Source organism: Candoia aspera, chromosome 7, assembly GCF_035149785.1.
Source record: "Candoia aspera isolate rCanAsp1 chromosome 7, rCanAsp1.hap2, whole genome shotgun sequence".
In the NCBI taxonomy this organism is placed as follows: Eukaryota; Metazoa; Chordata; class Lepidosauria; order Squamata; family Boidae; genus Candoia; species Candoia aspera.
In genome coordinates this window covers 43,995,088-44,018,047 of record NC_086159.1, presented here as the reverse complement: position 1 = coordinate 44,018,047, position 22,960 = coordinate 43,995,088, and the positions used below count along the sequence as shown (strand labels likewise).

At 43.1% G+C, this 22,960-nt stretch overlaps 1 protein-coding gene across 2 annotated transcripts; it reads left to right on the top strand.

Moving 5' to 3' along the window:
- The first annotated feature begins 5,242 nt into the window (after positions 1-5,242).
- LOC134501338 (GLIPR1-like protein 1) lies at positions 5,243-22,960 on the top strand. Of its 2 annotated transcripts, XM_063309049.1 has the most exons (6): positions 5,249-5,475; positions 7,548-7,793; positions 19,139-19,245; positions 21,862-21,950; positions 22,409-22,441; positions 22,526-22,960. In XM_063309049.1, the coding sequence occupies exons 1-6, from the start codon at positions 5,296-5,298 to the stop codon at positions 22,678-22,680; spliced, it is 810 nt and encodes a 269-aa protein (XP_063165119.1). In that variant the 5' UTR covers positions 5,249-5,295; the 3' UTR covers positions 22,681-22,960. The 2 variants fall into 2 exon arrangements, with proteins under 2 accessions (XP_063165117.1, XP_063165119.1); XM_063309047.1 differs by having other exon boundaries at positions 5,243-5,475; positions 22,409-22,960.

The following is a 22,960-nucleotide window of genomic DNA, read 5'->3' as shown; positions in this document are numbered from 1 at the left end:
TGCTTAAGAACAGACTTGCTGGTTCCCTTTGTGGCAAGGTGGTCATCCACCAGTGGAAGGGAAATGAACAGTTGACTCTGGTGGACTACAACTTGGGCAAGAATCAGAGCCTTTTATCCTCAGGGTTGTTGGAGGTCCCAGAAAATCAGCATGCCTCATTAGCATGTGGATGAGTTCGCTCTAGGTTGCAAATTCTCAATGTACTTCTGGAGGAAGCTGTTTGTTGCCCCTCCCACATTCCTCACCTCCTCCTTCTTCACCATCTGGGATGAAGTATGCAGCTCCAGATCTTCTATCTTGGGCCATGCAATGGGCCTAGAATCAGGATGTTCCCCCTTTCTCCATGCAGTCTTCAGCAGCAGTGAGGGCTGAGGGTAAATTAAGTTTAGGGAACAGAAAGAAGAACCAGATTAATGAACTTTTCTTCTGAGATGGATGTAACTGGACCAAATAAATCAGTAAGACTCTTTTTACTTACTTTTGAACCTACTTTGTCTAAGTGTGTCATTCTTTATGCTTCGGTGGGCTAAGTGTGTAAGATCAATAATCTATATTTCTCTAACGTGCACATTAATGCTATTTAAGATAATGTTCTTTTTCTGTGCACATCTTTCACTGTGTTAAGCTCTGCTCTGTTCAGTGGTCCTAGCTGTCCACTAATGGCTTCAAGGGTGTTGTCAAAAAAGTCAAGTTGGTAGCCACAATGGTGTGATCAAAGCTTCAAACTATTTTTGTGAGTGTTCCATAAAAAATGGCAGAGCTTTGATTGTACCATCACAGCTGCCATCTTGATTTTTTTTTACCATACCCTGCAGACACCCCTGTAATTGAAAGAGCCTTAAGTCATTGTTAGATACTGTACATTGGCTTTAAATAGTATTTCCCTCCTTAAGCTGTGTTATTCTACCACAGCTTCAAGGTATACGAACCTGGTAAAGTTGCTCAGTCATTATCATCAAAGCAATTCATGATGTGCTATGGATGTGATTGGAGGTGTATTTTGGGGATGTTGGGAGACACAGGATGCCCCCTTCCCTTTGGTCACTAGCTAGCCTCCACCCCAGCCATTTATCTCTCACTGTGATATTTGACAACACAAACATTTTGTCCTTTTGGCATCATTGTAGCTAATTATGGATACCTTTGCTTCATACTTACCATCTCTCCTCCCCTTATCATCCTTTTGACAGCTATTTGTCTCTAGACTTCCAGAATAGAAGAGGAGAGGAGAGGAGACCTTCACTATTTCATTAGGGGAAAAAGAGGGAGCACATTGGTCCTGTTTTGTGATATAATTCAGAATATTGTTATAGCAGAATAGGGCCAATGTGCTCCTTCTTGTTCCCCAAACTCTGAGTAAAAACACTCTATAGAGGAGCACTTTCTGATAAGTCCCCCTTGAAAACTTTACTTGAAAGATTATTAAGATACAGTAATCTTTCACGGAATTATAAAAAAGCTGAAAATATAAACATATTCAGTTAAGAAAATAAATAGACATTTTATTTTGCTTTCCTCACTTTTATGTTAAATGCTAAATCTCACTATTATTTTTAAGAACCTTTTTAAACATGAAAAGCTAAATGTAGTACTGTAATGTTTCAAAAGAGATTGATTGTATGTTTAAGGAATTGATTTCCCAGTTATTTTTTTTAATTGCTCCCAAAAATTTTTAGAACATTCAGTTTTGCCAGGAAAACACCTCATTTTATAATTCTGCAAGGTTTAAGATGTGATAGTGCATTCACTAGAGACAGATCACAAAATGTGATTAAAGCTAGATCTCTCATCCTTTGCAGATATTTAATCTAGCTTTTGGTAGACTTGCTAGAGCATGGGGATGTAAAATTTGTTTGGAAGCATATATAATCCTGAACCTAAATAAACTGGGAGAATCTGTGGACAGAATATGCCTCCAGACACAGGAGTAAGTATAGTTATGAGATGTCTGTTACGGTAACTCAGCAAACGGTTTAGCTGCTAAGTGATTACACGAATTCTAGTGCTTGTAATTTAATTTATGTTTCCACTTTCAACAAAGAACGATGTTTGGTGTGATTAATAATCAGAAGATCTCCATTAGTTTATTTGTAGAAGAAGAGGGGACTTATCTGTGCAATTCTGAAATGATGTCAGTGGGACATCTTTAGATGTAGTGGCCCTGCTTTTTCTTGTTGCAGTGACGTGAAAAAAATTGAGGAGTGCCAAACTAGGCTTTTGTGGATAATTTGTCAGTTTCATTCTCTTCATCTCCTGTGAAGTAACAAACCTAGTAGCAAGTCAGTTTCCCTTCTCCAGCTGTACAAAACCTAATTTCTTGCACAATCACTTGCAACTTTATCTTCTTCCTCCCTAGTACTGTTCTACCAAAGTCTCTTCCTGTTTGTGTCTATTACCTTTTCAAAATTAGAATATATTTGGCACTGTTTAATTAAATTAAACATTTTTGTAGAAACATTTTTTATGATTGGGAGCAATCTCATATGTTTCTTTATTTCACATTGTTCTGAAACTGTCAGAAGCCCAGATGAGATGTGGGAGGAAGGCCAGACCAACCCGCCTACTGAAGTTCAGACAGAGTCTGCAAATAGCATACAGTAATTGCACAATAGTGTCATTTATACTGCAGTGCCACAGTTAGTGGGTGTTTTCCTACTGGTTGGTGACTTGCTAAGGAAGACAGTAGCAAAGCTAGGGGAGAAAACCCACTATATTTCCTGTATGACTGGTGAACCTGCAGATCAGTATTACAGTTCTGCAAGGAGCGGCAACAGAGGCAGAAGAGGGATTGATGTGGACAGTCCATTTTATGCTGACATTCTTTTGTGCTGATACACAAAGGGATAGATTCTGCTTTGTCAATAGTAAGAAAACAGCCATAGTAATAATTTGCAATAATATATTCCCTAGTCTATTAACCTTCTATATTTATCTGAAATAATGACTAGGTTTCCCAAAATGTGAAAATTGCCGTAGTGCATTGTGATTGAATGGCATGGTGGCAGATGAGTTTTTATCTGTGGGGGTCATGTCCTCTTAAATTCAGAGAGGTCTTCCCTTTTGGTAAATCCAGTGGCAAAGCAAGGAATTCTGGCTTAAAACTTAAACTTTCAATCATGAGTCCACATGGGATTTGGTGTGAACAAATGGATGCAAATATGCCCAAAAATCAGAGAATAGAATGCCAATAACTAGCCTATTGTTATATGCACCCTCAATTTCCAAAGAAGTTATTTGTTTGTTCATTTAATGAGCAATCTAATTATGCCTCTTTTAAAGAGGATGATACTGTCCCTCTTTCAAGGAGCATTTATACTCTTCTGAATCCAGCTGGACATTCTTTTTCTGTTAGATAAGTCATGAAGGACAAGCGAATGTATACACAGTTGACCTAGTGCTTTGAATAGTTGGCCAAGTGCTTTATCCATATCTTAAGGTAGACATGTGCAACCTTTTGGTGGCCATGGCTCACATTTCACATTGTTTGGGAAGGCAAAAATCCATAGTAGGCAGTAATGATGCAAATTACTGCAGTTGGATATGGGATTTTCCATTTTTCCTATGAGTATGCAGAGATACCTGGGGAGATTTATTTTTATTTTTTCCTGTGTCCATTTTAGAGGTAACACTATAGTTGTTATATTTTTCCCAGCTCAAAACAGCAGTAACTTTTTCCTTCAGTTTCAACAATTGCAGAGGGAACTCCAAAGGCCATAAAAAGTTGTTCAGAGGCAATGGACTGGTGGTAGGATTGTGGATTGTTCGCCCTTATTGAAGCCCTAAGACTTCAATAATTAAAACTCATCCTATAAAATAGAACGAAAGTACCCTTGAGACATTTCCATTCATTGAACTGCAATAGCTATGGAGATTTAAAGCCCCAGACAGATGCAAGATAATTTATCTTCCAAGTGTCTTGCAAAATATTAACACTTGATAATTGAGGGTTCCATTTCTCTCAAGGCCAGTAGATATCCCTCAGAATAATGCTACAGGATAAAACGGAGGAAAATAAAAACTAACTCTGATGTTGCTTCAGTCAGATTCTGCTCTACAGATTTAGAGAAATATAACCTTATTTTATTTATTTATATTTCAAATGTCATCACCACCCATCTCACTCAAAGAGCGACTCCTCTTTGAGGAGATAACTTTTGAGATAACCTTATGTCCCTTATAGTGAAATTTTATTTTTTTACAGATTTGATATAATAGATGTAAGGTTAGTTGCCCTGCTGTTTTCAACCCTCAACTGGATGGAAAGAAGGCCTATTCTGTAGTATATGGTTATGGTCCTGTGTGAATTGACACAATTCAGAGACGTAGCATTACTTTCACGTACCATTTTTATTGAAAGCATGTTAACATGCAGAATTTCCTTTTCTTGAAAGGATATCATCTAGATAGCTATCCTAGAGAACGAGGGTGACTTTCCTTGGAAGGAAATCACTAAATATCTATGACATTTATACACACATATTTATACATACATGTATACACATATATTTATATACACATACAGTATGTGTATGCAGAGCATTTTTAATGCTGTTAGTATCTCACCAGTCAGCTTGTATTACTGCCCGGCATCAGTCATGCCCTTTATTTGACATCATCTGACTTCCAACAGCATGGAGATTTGTTTCAATATGACATGCATATTCATACACATATGGAGGTCTAAACACAGCACATTTTACAGGCCTAGCCCAAAATAACGCTTCTCACACACAGATGAGAAGACAAGAATGGAAGGCGGACAAATTATTAACATGAGTGGACTTGCATCTGGCAGATCAGATGCATGGCAAAAAGCTTTTCAAGACAGAAAAGGATGTAAAAAAAAACAGGCACCCGTCACTCCAAACATAACTTCCACTAATAAAAAAGAGTATGTTCATGCATCTCCGAGAAAATGCCACTGAGCTCTTTCCAGGAAATTTAATAGGACTGCTGGCTAACTATGCCCAGGATTAAAAACTGAACAAAGTGGAATCCAGGATATGACTTCTGAAAAATAAAACCCGCGGAGTTCAGTAGAGCTTGCTCCCGAATAAACATTATGGCATTGCAGTTTAGGGCAAACAATCCTAAACGGGAGGAGGAGAGCGCTGGAGACTGAAGCAACCGTTTCTCCCAGCTTTTGCGAGACCCGACGGCCCGGCAACGAGCCCGCCGTCGCTCCAAAGCATCCCGAGCGCCCGGGGTCCAGAGCCACCAAGTCCGCGGCGGCGCCACAGGAGGAGAACCGTCGATGCGCGCGCAGCCTCCCGCCAGATCGCCGTTGCCGCGACCATGAGGGGCCTCTGGTGGTGGGGTGCGGCGGGCCTGGTGATTCTCCTCCTTGGAGAAGCGGGTGGTAAATTTGCGCCCTTGCCCACAATCACCAACAGGACCTTTATCAAGCAATACCTCGACATCCACAACAAGTTCCGCAGCGGAGTCAGCCCCTCTGCCTCCAACATGCTCTACATGGTGAGCGGTTCGGAGGGTTGCCGGCGAGCGGGAGCGGGAGCGGGGATCGGAGGATCGGGGGCGCTGGAGGTGAAAGGCAGCCAGGGGCGTGTGGAAAAGAGAAGTCCCCGCCCGTTCGCGTGCCGCCCCCTAGACGGGGATCGCCAGCCACGAGAGCCAAAGAAAAGTTCGCCCGTGGAGGGTGGCGCCTCCCGGGACCGTAAGTCATTCGGATGTGTGCTCGCAAGTGCCTGCGGTGGTGGCGAAAGTTTGTGGGACCGTCGAGTCCATCGGGGGAGCCTTACGAGGGGGAGAACAAGTATGTCAAGAAAAGTAAGAACAGCCCCCAGTTCTTCCAGGAGCTGCAATTTAATCATCCAAAGTTATCCCCGCCACAATCTGAGATACCCCGGGCTGAAAGGTCGGGGTGGGGACAGAGTCACTCAGCGAGTTTCCAAGCATTAACCAGCAACTCTGAACGCGCTGATCTCCATCTAGGTTTGCAGTCCTGGCAAACAGGCCATGATCACTGACTGAGCTGTTCTCCATAGGGGACAACGAGGCACCTCCCTGCCTATTTTCAACTAGTGTCTAATATCAGGAGTTTACTTTTTCCCAAACAAGTGGATGGGTGCATCTTTTTCGCAAGAACAATTTTTTTTAATTCTTTGGGTTTTAATTAATTCATGCATATTTTTACACTTCGTATTTTTGTATATGTACAGGTTGATTTAACCTGTAAGCTGTAATCGTACTGTATGCAATTCATACAGTAAAGGAGCATAGAAATGCAGTGAACAAATACAAGAAAATGAATGCATGTATTTAAGAAAAGAAAATGCAAATCATTGCACACAAGGTTTTCCATTAGGTAAGCACAAGCATACGATTGTGCACACTACAAGTGAACCCCGAACCACATCCAGGAGTTACACTTTGTCTCATCAAAAGCATATCTAAGTATCAAAGCGGACAAGCTTCTGGAGGCTTGAAATGCTCTATGATTCTTTCAGAATGTTAACTTTCAACTGAGCATGGAATCTGGCTGCTGCATCTAAGCCTGGAAAGATTGGTGACTATCATCTTATAAATCAAATGGAGAGGAAGGAATTAGTTTATAACTCTTGCACTGGGGGAGTAGATTATTCTATTTCATGCTGCACCAAAATTTACTTTTCTGATGCTAGTTATTTAGAGCTCCCCTCTCTTCATTTTAGGACAAGTTGTCTCTGCTCGTTGCGGCGGCCTTTTAAAGTTGACAGAGACATACCTCTGATAAGCCTCTCAGCGCACAGATGGATACCAGAACTAGGCCATAATGAATAGGACCAAAGCTGGCAGTTGTATGCAGCCCACATCTAAGTTCACCACTTACTGCCATAGAGAAAGGCAGTTACTGATTTCCTAGTGTAATAGCAAACTTGGAGTACTCTGTCCCCCAGCCTGTATAATTACTACTGCTTTCTCTGCTAATCCACACATCTACCAGTAGCACTGAAATGCATTTAAAAACCCACCAGGTGTCTGGAATATACAACCTGTGGTAGCATGAAAGGGTGAGGAGGGGGTGATCTAAGTAAAAGCAAAAATAATTTTAATGCAGTGATGGTTTCTTAGAGAAAAGGGATTATGATGATCTTGTCTTAGTTCTGGTAGCTTTTTTCTCTGTTCCTTTAAAAACATGGGAATTACTAGCATGTGCCACATACCTCTGGAGACACATGCTATTCTGCTTCCATATGTGCTCAGTATCTACACATGCAATTCAAAGCATATATGCATGATTTTGTTTTTCTTTCACTTACATGTTAAAAAAATTATTTTTACATTATTATTTATAGTTTTAAAAATACAAAACCCAATTTTATACAGTTCTAATACAAATAAGTAAGAATCTCTGAAAGTGTTTAATTGTCATTTTATATTCTAGAAAATTTCAGATTTTAATTAAAAAAATTGGTTTATATGAACTACATACATTGAAATCCCTATTAGTATTTTGGTGGGTCTGAGTTTGTGATATTTGTGCATTTACTAGAGGGAGATAGCAAAATGTGATTAAAAGCTCTACCTGATAATTTTATCCTTTACAGACATTTGATCTAGCTTTAGCTAAAATTGCTAGAGCATGGGGAAATAAATGTGTTTGGAAACATAATCCTATTCAAACCTACCATCCTGATCGTAAATTTAAGCCAACTGGAGAAAATATGTGGCTGGGAAGTGCCACCAAAAAATCATTTAATCCTGTGGGTCCAATTACAGCATTTTACAGTGAAGTAAAATACTACACTCTTTCTACCCACACGTGCACCAAAGTATGTGGACATTATACCCAGGTAAGTTGTATTCTTTTGTGTTCAGATAGTCCTTTGTGGTAGTAAATTATGAAGTACTGATTACAGCTGCTTAGTAAAGTTACTTTGTAAGATTGCTTACTTACCAACAGACTGGTTAAAGGCAACTGAGAAATTCAAAAAGAAAAAAAATCTAATTTCATCTCTAAATATTTGTTTGCTTGATTTGATGCCACCCAACTCCAAACAAATCCAGGCAGCACACAATACCCCAAAACAATATAGAACAATAGAACTTTTTTTCTTTAACAAAGAAAAAGAAGAGCAAAACAGTAAGCCTGGGAAACCCAAAACAACTCCCACCAACAACGCGCCCAACAAAGGGGGCACCAGCCACCCTAGTCAAGGCCTGGGAGAACAGCCAGGTCTATGTGGCTTTTTGGAATGCCAACAGGGTGGAAGCCATCCAGATCTTGGGGAACTTAATTCCACAGGGTAGGCGCTGCAACAGAGAAGGCATGCTTCCTGAGTCCTGATAGATGGCATTGTTTAATGAAGAAACCCGGAGTGCACCAACACTGTTAGCTCAGATCGGCCAGGCAGACACCACAGGAGATAGGCAGACCCTCAAATAACCGGGTCCTATGACATGTAGGGTTTTATAGGTCATAACCAGCACCTTGAAGCAAATTGGCAACCAGTGAAGGTCATGGAGCAGAGGTGTCACATAGTCATACCAAGGTATGCCATAAACTCACACTGCTGCCATTATGGACCAGTTGAAGCTTCCAAGTGGATTTCAAGGGCAGCCCCATGTGGAGCGTGTTGTTGCAATAATCAAACTGTGAGGTGATTAGTACATGAGTGACCGTCTAAAGGACCTCCCAATCAAGGAAAGGCTGCAACAGCTACACCAGATGAAGCTGTGCAAAGGCTTTCCTAAAGACCCCCAGATTGTGGACTACCCTTGAATGGAGACATGCAACCCCATCCAAGGTCAAAGATGAAATATCCCCAGAACCAGGTGGCCCTGGAACCCTTGTCTTGGTAGGATTGAGTCAGAGACAGTTCTTCTCCATTCAGGCCTGCACAGCCTCCAGGTCCTGGGACAGTATCTCAGTAGCCTCAGTCAGCCAGCCTGGGGTTGAAAGTTATAATTGGGTATTGTCAGCCCCCATTAGGTAAAGCAGACCAAGAATCAACTCCACAGGAAGGCTACAACTACTTTTATTGAGATTGGCTATAATCACAGAATCTTGCAAGTCTGCTTGTGCTGTGCCTTAGACCTTATACCCTTAAACCCATGTGAATTAGGGAGGTGTCTGTTTAAGCCAGTTACACATACTTTATGCTTGCTTTGGACTTCAGCCATGTCTTTCTCCTCTGGCCTATCTTTGTCAAGGTCATCCTCCTTACTCTACAGTTATCATTAGCATACTGATGATACTAAACCCCAAACTGGTGTAGGAGCTCACCCAGCAGGTTCACGTAGATGTTGAATAGGAACGGAGAGAAAGTTGAACCCTATGGCACCCCACACAGGAGGGGCCTAGAGAATGGCCTCTCCCATCCAACCAACACCAACACCAACTGGAATTGGCCCTGAAGGAAGCAAGAGAACCACTGTAAAATGGTGTCCCCCATTCCTAACTCCTGGAGCTAATCTAGAAGGGTACTGTGGTTGATTATATTGAAAGCCCCTGAGAGATCAAGAAGCACAAGGATGGATGCACCACTTCCATCCCAGCTTCTCCAGAGGTCATCTACAAGCGCAATCAAGGCTGTCTCTGTACTAAATCCTGGCCTGAAAACCAACTCAAATGGATCTAGATAATCCACTTTCTCCAGAGTTCTCTACAGCTGCAGTCTGACCAAAAAGAGAAGGTTGGAAACACGGCAGTAGTTACCTAAAACCATGGAGTCCGAGGGGGCACACCAGTGCCTCTTTTAAGGCTGGAGGTGCCACCTCTCCCACAAGAGGCAGGCACTACAGCACGGACCCAACTACAAATCACCTCCCTGGCTGCTTTAACAGTGCAGAAGGGACTCAAATGCAGCACAAGGTGGCTGAGCTAATCGCGCAGACAACCCTGTCCAGTTTCTCAGGAGCCACCGGTTCAAACTCATCCCAGATCACATAAGACTAAGCCCCAGACAGTTCGGAGAAATATCGATGTTTCTCTGCCCTTACACCACAAAGTAATCCCTAATATGGGCTCTGCCTCATAGGTGATCAGTCTCTTCTGGCACTTCATCTCCTGGACCTGCTCAGTAAACTAAGGTATGCCCTAGGATCAGCACAGAGGGAAAAGCTGGATAGGGGCGATGAGGTCCAAGGCCCCAGCCACGCACTCATTCGAGGCAGCAACCAAGGCCTCAACTGAACTGCCTTCTGTGTATCCCCAGGGAAAACCCCAAACTCCCTTTGAAACCCCATAGGGTCCATCAGTTGCCTGGGGTGGGCTGATTGAACAGGCCCTATCTCCCTGCAGGAGAGGTTGGCACCAGCAAGCCAGAAAGCAATCAGAGTGATCTATCCATGGCAATGGATTGGTGTTAAAGTCCTCTACCAGATTACGTTACAACTGCCCCAAGACAGAAAAACAGATCTAGCGGGCAATCCCTGGTATGTGTTGGGCCATCTAAGACAAATCCATGGTTGCCATGGAAACCATGAACTGTGCTATCCTGGACTTTATGCCACAAGGTGGCAGATTGAAATCCCAAGTACAGCCTCAGGACTCTTATCACAAGCCCAGCAACGGAATCCAGCAGGCCAGGCAGGGATGATGCTGGGAAGGAAGAAGGTTGGTACACCAGCAACAATCCGTACTTCACTCTAGAGCCCAACTTCAGAGAGCCTCACATCTGGTTATCTGCAAAGCAGAGCCTCTTAAGAGCCTGCAAGAACTCACAGAGAAAAACAGTCCCCACTCCCCTCTTCTCTGGAGTCTCAGCTGATGCCAAACCTGAAAGCCAGGTGGGCACATTTCCAAGAGAGTACTCCCCCATCTGGCCCACCCAGGTCTTGGGTAGACACATCCAGGTTCAAATTGTGAATGGAGGCAGCTTTGTGATACACCAGCCTGGTGTTCAGCTGGAGCCCAGGGCCACTGATAACCAGGCATCCAGGGTGGAAGCCAAGGGGCTGGACAGCAGGACTACTTTCAAACAGTGAACTCAAATGTCTCCGAGTGCAGCTTGCCTCCAGATTCCTGTCCTGCCTACCCTCAGCTCCCCCTGCTCTACTCCCACCCATCGCTCCCTCTTCTAAAGCCAGGCCACACATACCCGCACATGCTCCCACTTGGTCCAAACCAGTCTCAACAACCCACTCCAACCCGCCGGGGACTCAATCGCCCCAACCACACCTGCCCAAGTACTTGGTGGTCTGAAGAGGAGACCAAACTCATGCAGATAAGAACAGCCAGGCTGCTCCCATATAAAAGTGGGGAATATCACATAGATTGTGCACATGAACAGATTTAAAATTAAGGACAAATTCTTTTGCAGTGATCACTTATCCTATTACTGTATGTTTCTCTCTGCTGTATGAGGTTACCTGTGCAAAGAATAACATAAGTGTCTCACTGACTATCATTCGTAGTCCACAAGGGATAAAAAGATGGAAGAGGAAGTATTAAATAATGACTCCAAATGGGATTGAAACGGATGGCACCAAGTTATAGCTCAGAGAAAAAGCTGATTGAAGTGCCCAGTTTGATACATTAGATACATTTGATACATTAGAACTCAACATAAATCAGCCGGCATTCGAGACAGCGGGAGCACCCCCCCCCCCCCTGGGTGGAGCAGCAGAGCGCAGCAGAGCGGAGGAACAGTGGAGCGGAGGAATGTGGCGGACCTCTGGGGTGGCTGCAGACTGTAGAGCCTCCATGGATGAGGGAACCTCCCATGGATTCAGGGAGACCTCTGCAGACGCAGGTGGACCCTGGATACCTGGTTGGACCTTGGAGGCCCTGACAGATGCCTGATAGAACGCGGCTGTGTGTACAAGATTCTGGGAGAACGCGGCGGGCCCTGGGGTGGATTCCCTTTGTGGGAAACATGCCATGACCTCGTTGCAAGGCACAAAGAGCCTCACAACGTAGATCATGATCATCAAGGAATAGAGGAAGAAGATAATTAAATCAGGGATTAAAACAAGCACCCAAAGCACCCACACCCATGGATTCATATACAGCTGAAAAGAAGGGCTTCCGATAAGCAGAGATAAGCCGCACCTGGTGCCCTGGAGGACACACCGGAATCAAGAGGACAAGGGAAGACACCGGGAAAACGCCCACGCAGCCATCAAGGAACCCATCAAGAGGGATTGGGACAATGAAGGGTGGAGGAGCACAGGGCCCCGCAAGAGGGTATAAACAGGACACCTCACTGCCGCACCCCCGTTCCCGTTTTTCATTCTGTCAGCTACCATTCCAATAAACCGGAAATCCTTAATTCCCATTAAGTGAGTCCATGTCTTATTGCGAAGCGAGCCTGACCCTGACAAAACAGCAGACGCGGCTGCCTTGGGACAGCGGTGGACCCAGGTAGACCGCAGGAGATCTCCAGTGGTCCTGGGCAGACCCTGCCAGACCCGAGAGACCCTGGCAAATCTGGACAGCCTCCACAAGGTGGCAAAATACAGGAGACCTTGGGGATGGAGTCCCATGGTGTGGACCAGAAGACCGCGGCCCCTTGGTGGACCTTGTGAACTCTGGCAGGACTCTGATGGAACCCTCATAGACATCGGTGGACTGGGGATTGTTGGGGGTTCTTGGGCTCTGTGTTCGGGGGTCCAGGGAAGTGGTGAACAGTATATGGAAGGCCTGGTGACTTCTTGGGGGTTTTGCATAGCACAGGGGACCCAGCGGTTGTGGATGGAGCAGGCCCCAGCAGTAGGGGGAAGGGAGTATGCCCATTTTGTTAGAGGCAGCAGAGTGGTTTTGTGGGCCCCTCAGAGTGAGTGTGGGCTTACCTCTGGGGGTGAGAGAAGCGGAGGGAGCCCAAGATTGGATGGTTGTGTAAGAGTACCCACCCCTGAGTGAGAGACAGGAAGTGGGTAGGAATAGGTGGGGTGCCCCCCCATGACCAGTGAGAGTGGTGGGGTGGGCACAGCGAGTGAGTGGATGGGGGATAGGCCCCAACAGCGCCGAGAGCAGGAGCTGGTGCGCTGGAGGGCCTGCCTCCACCTGAGGTTGATTGAGGGTGGGAGGATGTGTGCATGGGGGAGGGGACCCTTGCATTATCCCAGGATGACTGGTGGTTCGGGAGTGGAGGCAACTGGGCCTGGCAACTCTGGGGGTTGTAGGGCAGGTTTCACTATCGAGGTGGTGACGGGCCAGGGATGTTATGACGGGAACTGGAGGGCAAGCCATCTCTGGGGAAGACACTCCCGGTGTCTGTTACTGGTAGCGTGTTCCGACCCTCCGGGTTCATACCCAGGTCCTGGTCAGCAGATCCCTGAGGGCCCTGGTCTCCGGCTGCTGCTTTTGAATGCCAGGTCAGTCAACAACAAAGCCCCCCTTATAAGTGACTTGATCAAAGAGGAGGGGGCAGACTGGCGTGTATCACCGAGACCTGGCTGGATCAGGAAGGTGGGGTAGCCCTTTCAGAAATGTGCCCGGCCGGATTTCAGGTGTGGCACCAGCCTCGACACGGGCAGGGGAGGTGGGGTGGCAGTTGTCATCCGAGAATCTCTAGTAGCCTTCAGGGGCGCTGCTCCACAGGTGGTCAGTTGTGAGACCCTGTTTCTCAAGTTGGGCTCCCGAGAACAGTTGGGAGTGTTGCTACTGTACCAGCCTCCCTGCTGCGTGGCAACCTCCCTGCCTGAGCTGCTTGAGGCCGTCTCAGGGCTGGCAGTGGATTTCCCCAGGCTTATGGTCTTGCGGGACTTCAACCTGCCTTCCCTGGGGCGTGCCTCGGATGCGGCTCAGGAGTTCATGGCTACCATGGCAGCCATGGGCCTGTCTCAGATCATTCGGGACCCAACTCAAGACAGTGGCCTCACTCCGGACCTGGTTTTCTTGTCAGAGCAGTGGCAACGTGATCTGAGGGGAGAGGTAGATCTGTCCCCATTGTCATGGTCAGACCACACCCTGGTGGCCCTGAGATTCTCTTGTGCTGCCCCCCTCCGCAGGGAGGCAGGACCCATTCAATTGGTCCGCCCCCAGCAACTGATGGACCCGGTGAGGTTTCAGAAGGAGCTCGGGGTTATACCCGGGGATCTGCTGCATGGTCCAGTGGAGGTCCTGGCCACAACCTGGAATAAAGAAGCAGCCGGGGCCTTGGACAGGATCGCGCCTGTGCGGCCTCTCTTGCCCACTCAAACCCAGCACTCCCCATGGTTTACGGAGGAACTGCGGGTTTTGAAGAGGGTTAAGAGACACCTAGAGTGCTGCTGGAGGAAGACAAAGACTGAATCTGACCGAACACAAACTAGAGCCGCTATTAAGGCCTACCTTGTGGCAGTAAGAGCAGCGATACGTCAATATTTCTCCACTCTTATTGCATCCGCAGAATGCCACCCAATGGCCCTGTTTAAAATTACGCGATTCTGTCTCCCACCTACAGGGCCATGCGAAGGAGTTTGCTGAGCATCTGCAGGGTAAAATCGTTCAGATTCGGTCCACGTTGGACTCTAAGCGTGGGGCAGAGTCTGGGGAGATGCTGAGGGAACGTACTTACTCTGTTATCTGGGAACAGTTTGATCCTGTTGGGCCTGAGGAAGTGGACAGGATCCTCCAGACTGTAAATGCCACCACATGTTGTCTAGACCCATGCCCTTCCTGGCTGGTGAAGGCAGCGCAGGAGGGGACATGTGGTTGGGTCCAGGCGATGGTTAATGCATCTTTGAGGGAGGGAGTGGTTCTGGTTGCCTTTAAAGAGGCACTGGTACACCCCCTCCTCAAAAAGCCATCGCTGGACCCTACTGTCCTGGACAACTTTCGTCCAGTCTCCCACCTCCCCTTTTTGGGGAAGGTGGTTGAGAAAGTGGTGGTGTTACAACTTCAGAGGATTCTGGATGAAACGGATAATCTAGACCCCTTTCAGTCAGGATTCAGGCCAGGATATGGGACAGAGACTGCATTGGTCGCGCTTATGGATGATCTCTGGTGGGAGCGGGATGGAGGCAACGTATCCACCCTCACTCTCCTTGATCTCTCAGCGGCTTTCGATACCATCGACCATGGTATCCTTCTGGGACAGCTCAGGGAGTTGGGGGTGGGTGGCGTGGTTTTGCGCTGGTTCACCTCCTTCCTCCAGGGCTATTCCCAATTGGTGGTGATAGGAGATGAGAGATCCGACCCTTGATCCCTGCTGTGCGGGGTGCCGCAGGGTTCAGTTCTCTCCCCTCTCCTATTTAACATCTACTTGAAACCACTGGGTGAGATAATTGGTCAACAAGGGATGAGGTACCATCAGTATGCTGATGATACTCAATTATACATCTCTATCCCAGGTGAAGTAAGTGAGGGGTCACTGCCCTTTCTCAGTGCCTGGGGGCTGTAGGGGTCTGGATGGGGAACAACAGGCTTCAGCTGAACCCTGGTAAGACGGAGTGGCTGTGGATTGATGGCTCCTCGGTATCCGGGAAGTTGTCATCTTTAGTTCTGGATGGGGTTGCACTGCCCCATTCAGAACCGGTGCGTAACTTGGGGGTCCTCCTGGACTCACGACTCCTGCTCAAAGAGCAGGTGGCAGTCGTGGCTAGGAGGGCCTTTGCACAACTTCAGGTTGTGCGCCAGTTACGCCCTTTCCTGGATTGAGATGCCCTCTGGACGGTCACTCATGCCCTGGTCATCTCCCATATAGACTACTGCAATGCACTACATGGGGCTATCCTTGAAGAGTATCCAGAAGCTTCAGTTGGTCCAAAATGCGGCTGCGCAAAGAGTGGTGAGTGCTCCAAGATCAGCACATGTAACACCTTTACTGCATGAGCTGCATTGGGTTCCAGTTTGCTTCCAGGTCCAATTCAAGGTGTTGGTTATCAGCTTTAAAGCCCTACATGGCATGGGGCCAGGCTACCTGAGGGACCGTCTCATCCCTATAACTTCGACCCGCCCCACCCAATCATCCAGAGACGGCATGTTGCGGACCCCATCTATAAGAGAATTTCATCTGGTGGGGTCCAGGAGGTGGGCCTTCTCTGCAGTGGTGCCCGCCCTGTGAAACATTCTACCCCCCGAGGTGAGGCAGGCCCTTCACTCCTGACCTTCCGGAAGGGTTTGAAGACCTGGTTCTGCCGCCTCGCCTGGGATGGGAAGGGCAATAGCTCTTCCTCGGGATGGCTGGTGTTCAGTTCTCCCTACTGAATAGAAATCTCCCACTTGGATTCCATATTTATATTTATTTATTATTTTAGTATTGTAGCTGTTGACTTGGTAATTTTATGATGTTGAGGTTTTAAGGTGAATATTATTGTAAACCGCCCAGAGTCCCCCTTTTTGGGGGAGATGGTCGGTGATAGAAATGTGAATAATAAATAAATAAATGTAGCCAGGATGGCCATGGATGTTTCATGCAAAACCATGTTCTTCAAGGGCACAGATTCTAAACTATTTTGGGAAGGTGAGCATATCTAGAATATTGAGAGTATGTTTTTGGCACTATTACAAAATGTTTGAAATGGTAGGCATTGCCAGTTGCAAACACATGTTCACCAGCAGACAAAATGGTGAGGCTGCTTTCTTCTACTTCCTTTAGCTTTTAAAATTTTCACTTCAACCTATGTAGATTTTTTTTTCTGGGCAGATGTACATAACTCCAAACAGAGTACTGGTTAGTAACAACCTATCTGTCATGTTCATTGTTCCAATGTTCTGAATACATCGTAACGTTTCGCATGTCACTTTCCTGATCCGTGTTTCACGTTTGCTGAGTGGAGATTTCCAGCCGTGCCAGGCTGTAATCTCCTTACTGTAACTGTGGAATGTATGTTTGGGTTATTGCCTGTGTTCAAGGTTACTTTCTCAGGCCGATGCGTGTGACGGTTGCCAACACCTGGGAGGGGGTGGTTGCTAAGTGGGAGCAAGGGCGGGATCGGGTTTGAAGCGAGGGTTTTTAGTTTGTATTTGGCACGCTTTTGCTCATTCTCAGCTTTCTTTGTATTTGCACACTATTCTTTCAATAAATTAGTTTTCCTTAAGCACCTGCTTGTGAGATTGAGTCTGTCAGAATAGGCAACCATTACACTATCATTTTTATTTTATTTTCTAACAATACCACCAAGAAACAGCAACTTAATTCTATGTCAGCTTCTAGGTTCTATGTAGAGCCTAGAAGCTGTCATAGAATTGAGTTGCTGCCCAAAGGAATCACCTTTTCTGCATCCTGATAGCTTCCTATCTATCTATCTATCTATCTATCTATCTATCTATCTATCTATCTATCCATCCATCCATCCATCCATCCATCCATCCATCTATTTATGGACTGTAAAAAAATGACATCTGGTGAGTTACAGATTTGCAAAAGATTTCAGCCTCTGCATAGCCCTTTTGAGGCATTATCAGCAATGCAGGCTCTAGGGACTGTTTTTTTTAAAGAAGTGTTATTAAATTTTCAACATACAGATAAAATAGGAAAAGAAAAAGATTTTAAGAAGAGTAAAGAAAAGAGAGACAAACTAAAAAGTGCAGAAAGAAATACAGCAAAAAGAATGATTTATGCCTTTCTCCAGTACAGGTACAAATAAAAAATACATTAACCTCTTACTATAATTTTAATTCTAATTTACATTATTTCTACAATCTTATACCAACCTAATCATCAAATTCCAAAATCAAAACTTCATCTTTTTCAGTTACAAGCAAAAAGTCCAAGAGTGGTTGTCAGAGGGCTAGAAAGCGTTTGTCCCGAGAGGTCAGAAAAATCACACACCAGGCATGTCTATAAAAATAAATTTATTTACAGAAAGCACAAAAACATTTTTTCAAGCTGTGCATTCATACCTGCTCAGAGAGGACTGAGCTGAGAGCCTGCAAAAGCGAAAGTAAACAAGCCCAGGCAAGCTGCCCTCCCCCAGGCAATGCAGCTATTAACACCCAAACTGACGACTGCTTCACCCTGCCGATACTTAAGGAAGTACTCAATTACCATGGTAACCTAGTGCCTTGGTCCGAGGAAAAACAAAGAAATGCCAACAGTGGTTTCCAAGTAGAAACAAAGCTAGACAAATTATTTGCAAGCTCTAGAGAGTCTCATCAGATCAACAAGATTCCTCCAACTACCCTGTAAATGAATCCTTGCTACCTCTAGGAAGAAGAATACCTCCCCATGTGATTAAATAGCAAGGATTTATTGGTGGCTTTTGTTCTTTTAACTTTCCTGACAGCAGAAGCTGACTGAAGAGTAGGGGGGGGGAAATGAAATCCCAGGTTGTGAGCCGAATTTTGCAGAACCCATAGGAGAATGTAATCTAATTTCTATGTTCAGAGATAAAATAATACTAATATTTGATTTTATTTTGTGTGTGCTCAAGCCTTGTCCACTTTCTTTCACTTGCTTTTTTCTGCAATTTTATGTCCATCTTGGATGAAACTATCCACTATTCCTTGTTTACATTTGCTGTTTGAATCCTAATCTTTTTTCTGTAAGCCTAACACTTACTGTGTTTTCTTAAAAGTTGTATATCTAATAAACTAAATACTATATTAAACAAACAGCAGTTTGTCTTGGAGGATTGTAATCTGGTGACATGCTTTAAAAGACCTAGATTTCTCCAAATGGACTACCAGTTCCTGGGCTTAAAGTATTTTTGTATTCCTCAGTTAGCCTTATTCTGTAACTCTGACTGAAATGCTTGATTTTGTGGGGTAGGGATGGGGAAGTGGTAGCAGTAAATACCAGTTGAAGGCTTTTTTTATCAAGTAACCTGATGACTTTAAATCAAAACTCAAAGTCCTGATTTAAAGATATTGAAAACATACCTATTCTTAGTGTGTGTGGGGGATGAGTTGACCAGTTTTTCAGTTGGTCAGTGTAGAACTGTTTTTATGCAGATTTAATATTTTTAAAATATTTTTAAAATCATGTCCTTGGCCAAATTTTCTGCAAGTTGGATGAAAAGCCCACCTACTCTTGTGATCCTGGGATGAAGAACAGAAGAGCAGCAGTTGTTTCCATGTTCCCATTGTTTTATATGGCTGGAACACTCAAGCTGTTTCAAGTTTTGTTCAAGTGGAATTCAGCCAGATTGAAATATTTTGATGGAACATTTTAAACAGGGACTGTTTTGTTTCAAGCTCAAAACAAAATATTTTGTTTCAGGCAGATCTTACATAATTATAGAGAAACTTTTGGCCAAATGCAGATAAAAATTGGGAGAGATTGAGAGAAACTTAAAACATTTAATACAGGTTTTCCTTCTTTTTCAGGTTGTTTGGGCTGCTTCATACAAAGTTGGCTGTGCTATTGTTTTCTGCCCTTACATGGACAAAAAGAAAGCAAATTTTAACTTTTTAGTGTGCAATTATGCTCCAGGGTAAGTTAACAGACACTAAAGAAATTTGAAATTATGTTCATACTTCTACATATATTATGTCATCTTGAGTAATTCAATTTATTTTCAGTTGGATTACTGTCTATATTAATTTTAAATGTTGTAATTTGACATATATTTTTATTACCTTTAAAAACGAATTCAGCTGGTGAGTTATAGGGAGACTACTGTGTATAGAAAATTTTCAAACCACGCAAGAACATGACTAGAAATACGTTCAGTATTTCAAAGCTACATCTTAATATATAAGCTTATATATATACATCTTATATATATCTTAATATATAAGCTTATAAGTAAACATAATCTCTCCTTGAGAGAGGCCACACTTCAGTGGTAGAACGCATACTGTCTTTTATATAGAAGATCCCAGATTCAATTGCTGGTATGCCGAAGTGACTAAGAGTGAATCTGTGAATCAGTGTGAAGAGGTTCGTTCTTTATTTGCTCTGAATGTACTGTTAGGCAGCTTCATACATCTGATAAATATATTTCAGTTCTAGGAAAAAGAGGTGGCAAGATAAATGTCACTGGGTATTTTTTTTCACTCCAACATTTTTTACTTGAATTGTTTTGCAATTGTATTCTGTAAACCTTTTCCTACTGTTGAAACAGGGAAAAATGTTTCTATTTTATGAAACTCTATCACATTTTTGCACCCCTAGTGCCTGGCTGGGGCTATTCTCAACTACGCCAAGAGGGAGGAAAGTATGCGCTTGTGATGGTGGAAGAACATGTGCAAATGATCTTCCCCAGTTTGCCACCAGATAGATTGAACAAGTGCGGTTAAATAAATTTACCGCATCACAATTTACATCTCTCTCCAGTGAAAAGTGACTGAAGCTAGGGAAAGAATCAGCTGGAAATAGAAGTGATGAGGTCTTGGACCATGAAATGAGAAAAATGAATCATGGATCATGAAAGGAGGAGAAATGAGATTAAACTTTCCAACCTTCCCCAGTGACATTGTGCAACACAAAGAAAGAGAGCCTCAGTGAGCCTGTTGCGAGGAAAATGCCGAGTGTATGTGACCAAGAGAGGGAAAAAAGCTGTAAGGGGAGGAAGGCTATGGATATTGAAGAACAGTAGGACAAAGTGAATGCTACCCCAATTCTTACAATCAGCCCTCAGGTCCTATATTACACCTTTGAATCTGGGGCAAAAAGCCAGAGCAAGCATATTTTATCTTAATAGGAAATTTGATAAACAATTAAAGGTATTTTTGGCTTTCTACAGCAATTACCAATAGGCATTGAGCGAACTATCTGCTGAATAGAGGAAGTCATGAGCACTACAAAGAGCAGAGTTTGGAACATTGTGCTGTTTCATGTGGAGGGAGGGAGTATATTTCAGAACATGCACCATACATGTTAGGTCAACATGTCTACATATCTAACCCTAACTCTTACCCTAACTCTAGCCCTCTTCAATACAAGAATCCAAATTAAACCATTCCCAACAAACAGCTACCTTTTGCTTAAAGAGGGACAATGGTGAGTCCTCCATCACGTGAGGCAATTGGTTTCACTGTGGTACTAACACAGTTTAAATAGATTTAACCCCAATACAGATTCTTTTTAAAGGCTGCTATAATTGTATTGAAGAATAAATATGTAGATTTTAATTAGTCTTTCTGTTTTATTGCTACAGTTTCTTCCATTACACAAAATTATGAGGTATCTTCTCATTTTCAGATATTTGCAAAACTGAACACACTTCATTTGCATTGCTGAATGAATGATCGAATAGAATACATCTATTATTTTATGATTACTAATCAAATCTTGAGACCAATTACTATTCTCTAATTCATATGTTACAGTTAGCCAGCAAACCTCTGGAAGGATCTACTCATAGGAAAAGTTCTGCATGATTTTTTTAATGTATAACAAAGTGACTTGTGTGATTTCAAATTGCAGGCTACGTGTTGGCACTAGAGCGTCTATGGGCACAAGTGCATCTGTCATTCCAAAAAGCATTAAACTTGCCAACATTAAATTGTATTTTTTTAAAAAGTCAATATTTGCAAGGGATATGAGATTTTAGCAGTTATCCCACAAGATAACTGAAATTCTGTAAGAGGTGCTGTGAGATGTAAAACTTGTAAAAGATGGCACAACATTCTGGCATGGGATCTTCAAGTTTTTTTTTTAACATAACTTATTTATGTATTCGGTCAATGACCAGCAAAATTTAAAAGGAGAAAAGCAAAGTAGAACCAGGAAATACAATACAATAATATACTACAAACTGACAAAATATATCACATAATAATATAGCATTCACTCTGCTATTACTGTATTAATACATTTGTTACCTTAGTGGGGTGAGCTTAGAACATTAGGAATTATAAAATAAAAGTAAAAATATATATCCCCTGACAATGTATCAATTAAAATATATCAAATTTAAAAGTACTTTTTAAAGTAGGGAGTTATTTCTTTGTCTGGATTTGTCTTGAGACGAATGAGATCTTAGGGACCTTCAAGTAAGGTCTCTAAGATCTCATGACATTTTGAGCTAAATTTTTGGTTTAGCTTTGTCTGCCTAATAATGTTTAGTATGATTAAGAATATATTCATCCACTTCTTTTTTTAGGGGCAATTATAGAGGAGTACGCCCTTATAAAGAGGGAAAACCATGTAGCAACTGTCCAAAAGGAGACACTTGTAAAGACAATCTCTGCAGTGAGTACAAATCTGAATGAAACAGTAGTTGCTCCGGCAAGAAAAAAGAGGATCCTTTATACATACAGTATATTAAAATCATTTTGATATTCAGTCTTGTCAGGTTTTATTGTTTTGGGCACAACAGTGGTATTTTTCTCCTCTTGGGGAAAAAAGTTAATATAACTTTTACACGTTGCTGTAAGCGATGTAGATACAGATGTTCCTATCCATATGGCCTATGGGAGAGAGGTACATTGGGTCTGGGTACAGCAGAGTGCGTATCTGTCCATTTCCCAAATGAGCAGTTTATAGAAATAGGAGTAAACATCCCATTCTATCAATTTGATACTTCTGCTTGTATTTTAAACACTGATTAATGTGGCATTCATTCCTATAAGAAATGAAAATGGATCAAGGAAAAATATTTCTAAAAGCTTTAACTGGCTTGTCTTAACTATGTTTATTTTTAAAAACAGGAAATTCTGAACGTGAGAAAGAAAACAACAAGCGTATGTATTACAATTGCTTTTTATATTTTACAGTATATTTACTTTTAAAAGACGATCATTATATTCCTTTTTTTTTAAACCTAGGTTATTCACGATGGTATCCACCATTTGAAAGCCGGATTATATGTGATCCATCTTGCATTGCTGTTGCAGTTTTAAGGCCATTGTTACTATTTCTGGCATTTGCAGTTGTTTATTACTTACAAATCCGTTATCCAAACTTAAGTTTTTCAAAATAATCTTCAGTATACTATACTCACAGAACCTTCTCTGACTACTTTGGTTAATTATCAGACTACATTTACATGAACTGTTAACATGATTTTCCTGTTCTATGTTTTAAAAGTAGATTTGGTTCAATTCACTGTTTATGCAATTTGGTCAAACAAATTCTTAATGCTTTTTAATTCAGATGATACTAATGGAAAACAAAATATATTTAATATGTTCCATGTTATGTAAACATGTATATTAAAACAAGTGAGTTGTGACTAATACGTGCTAATGTGATAAATTGCA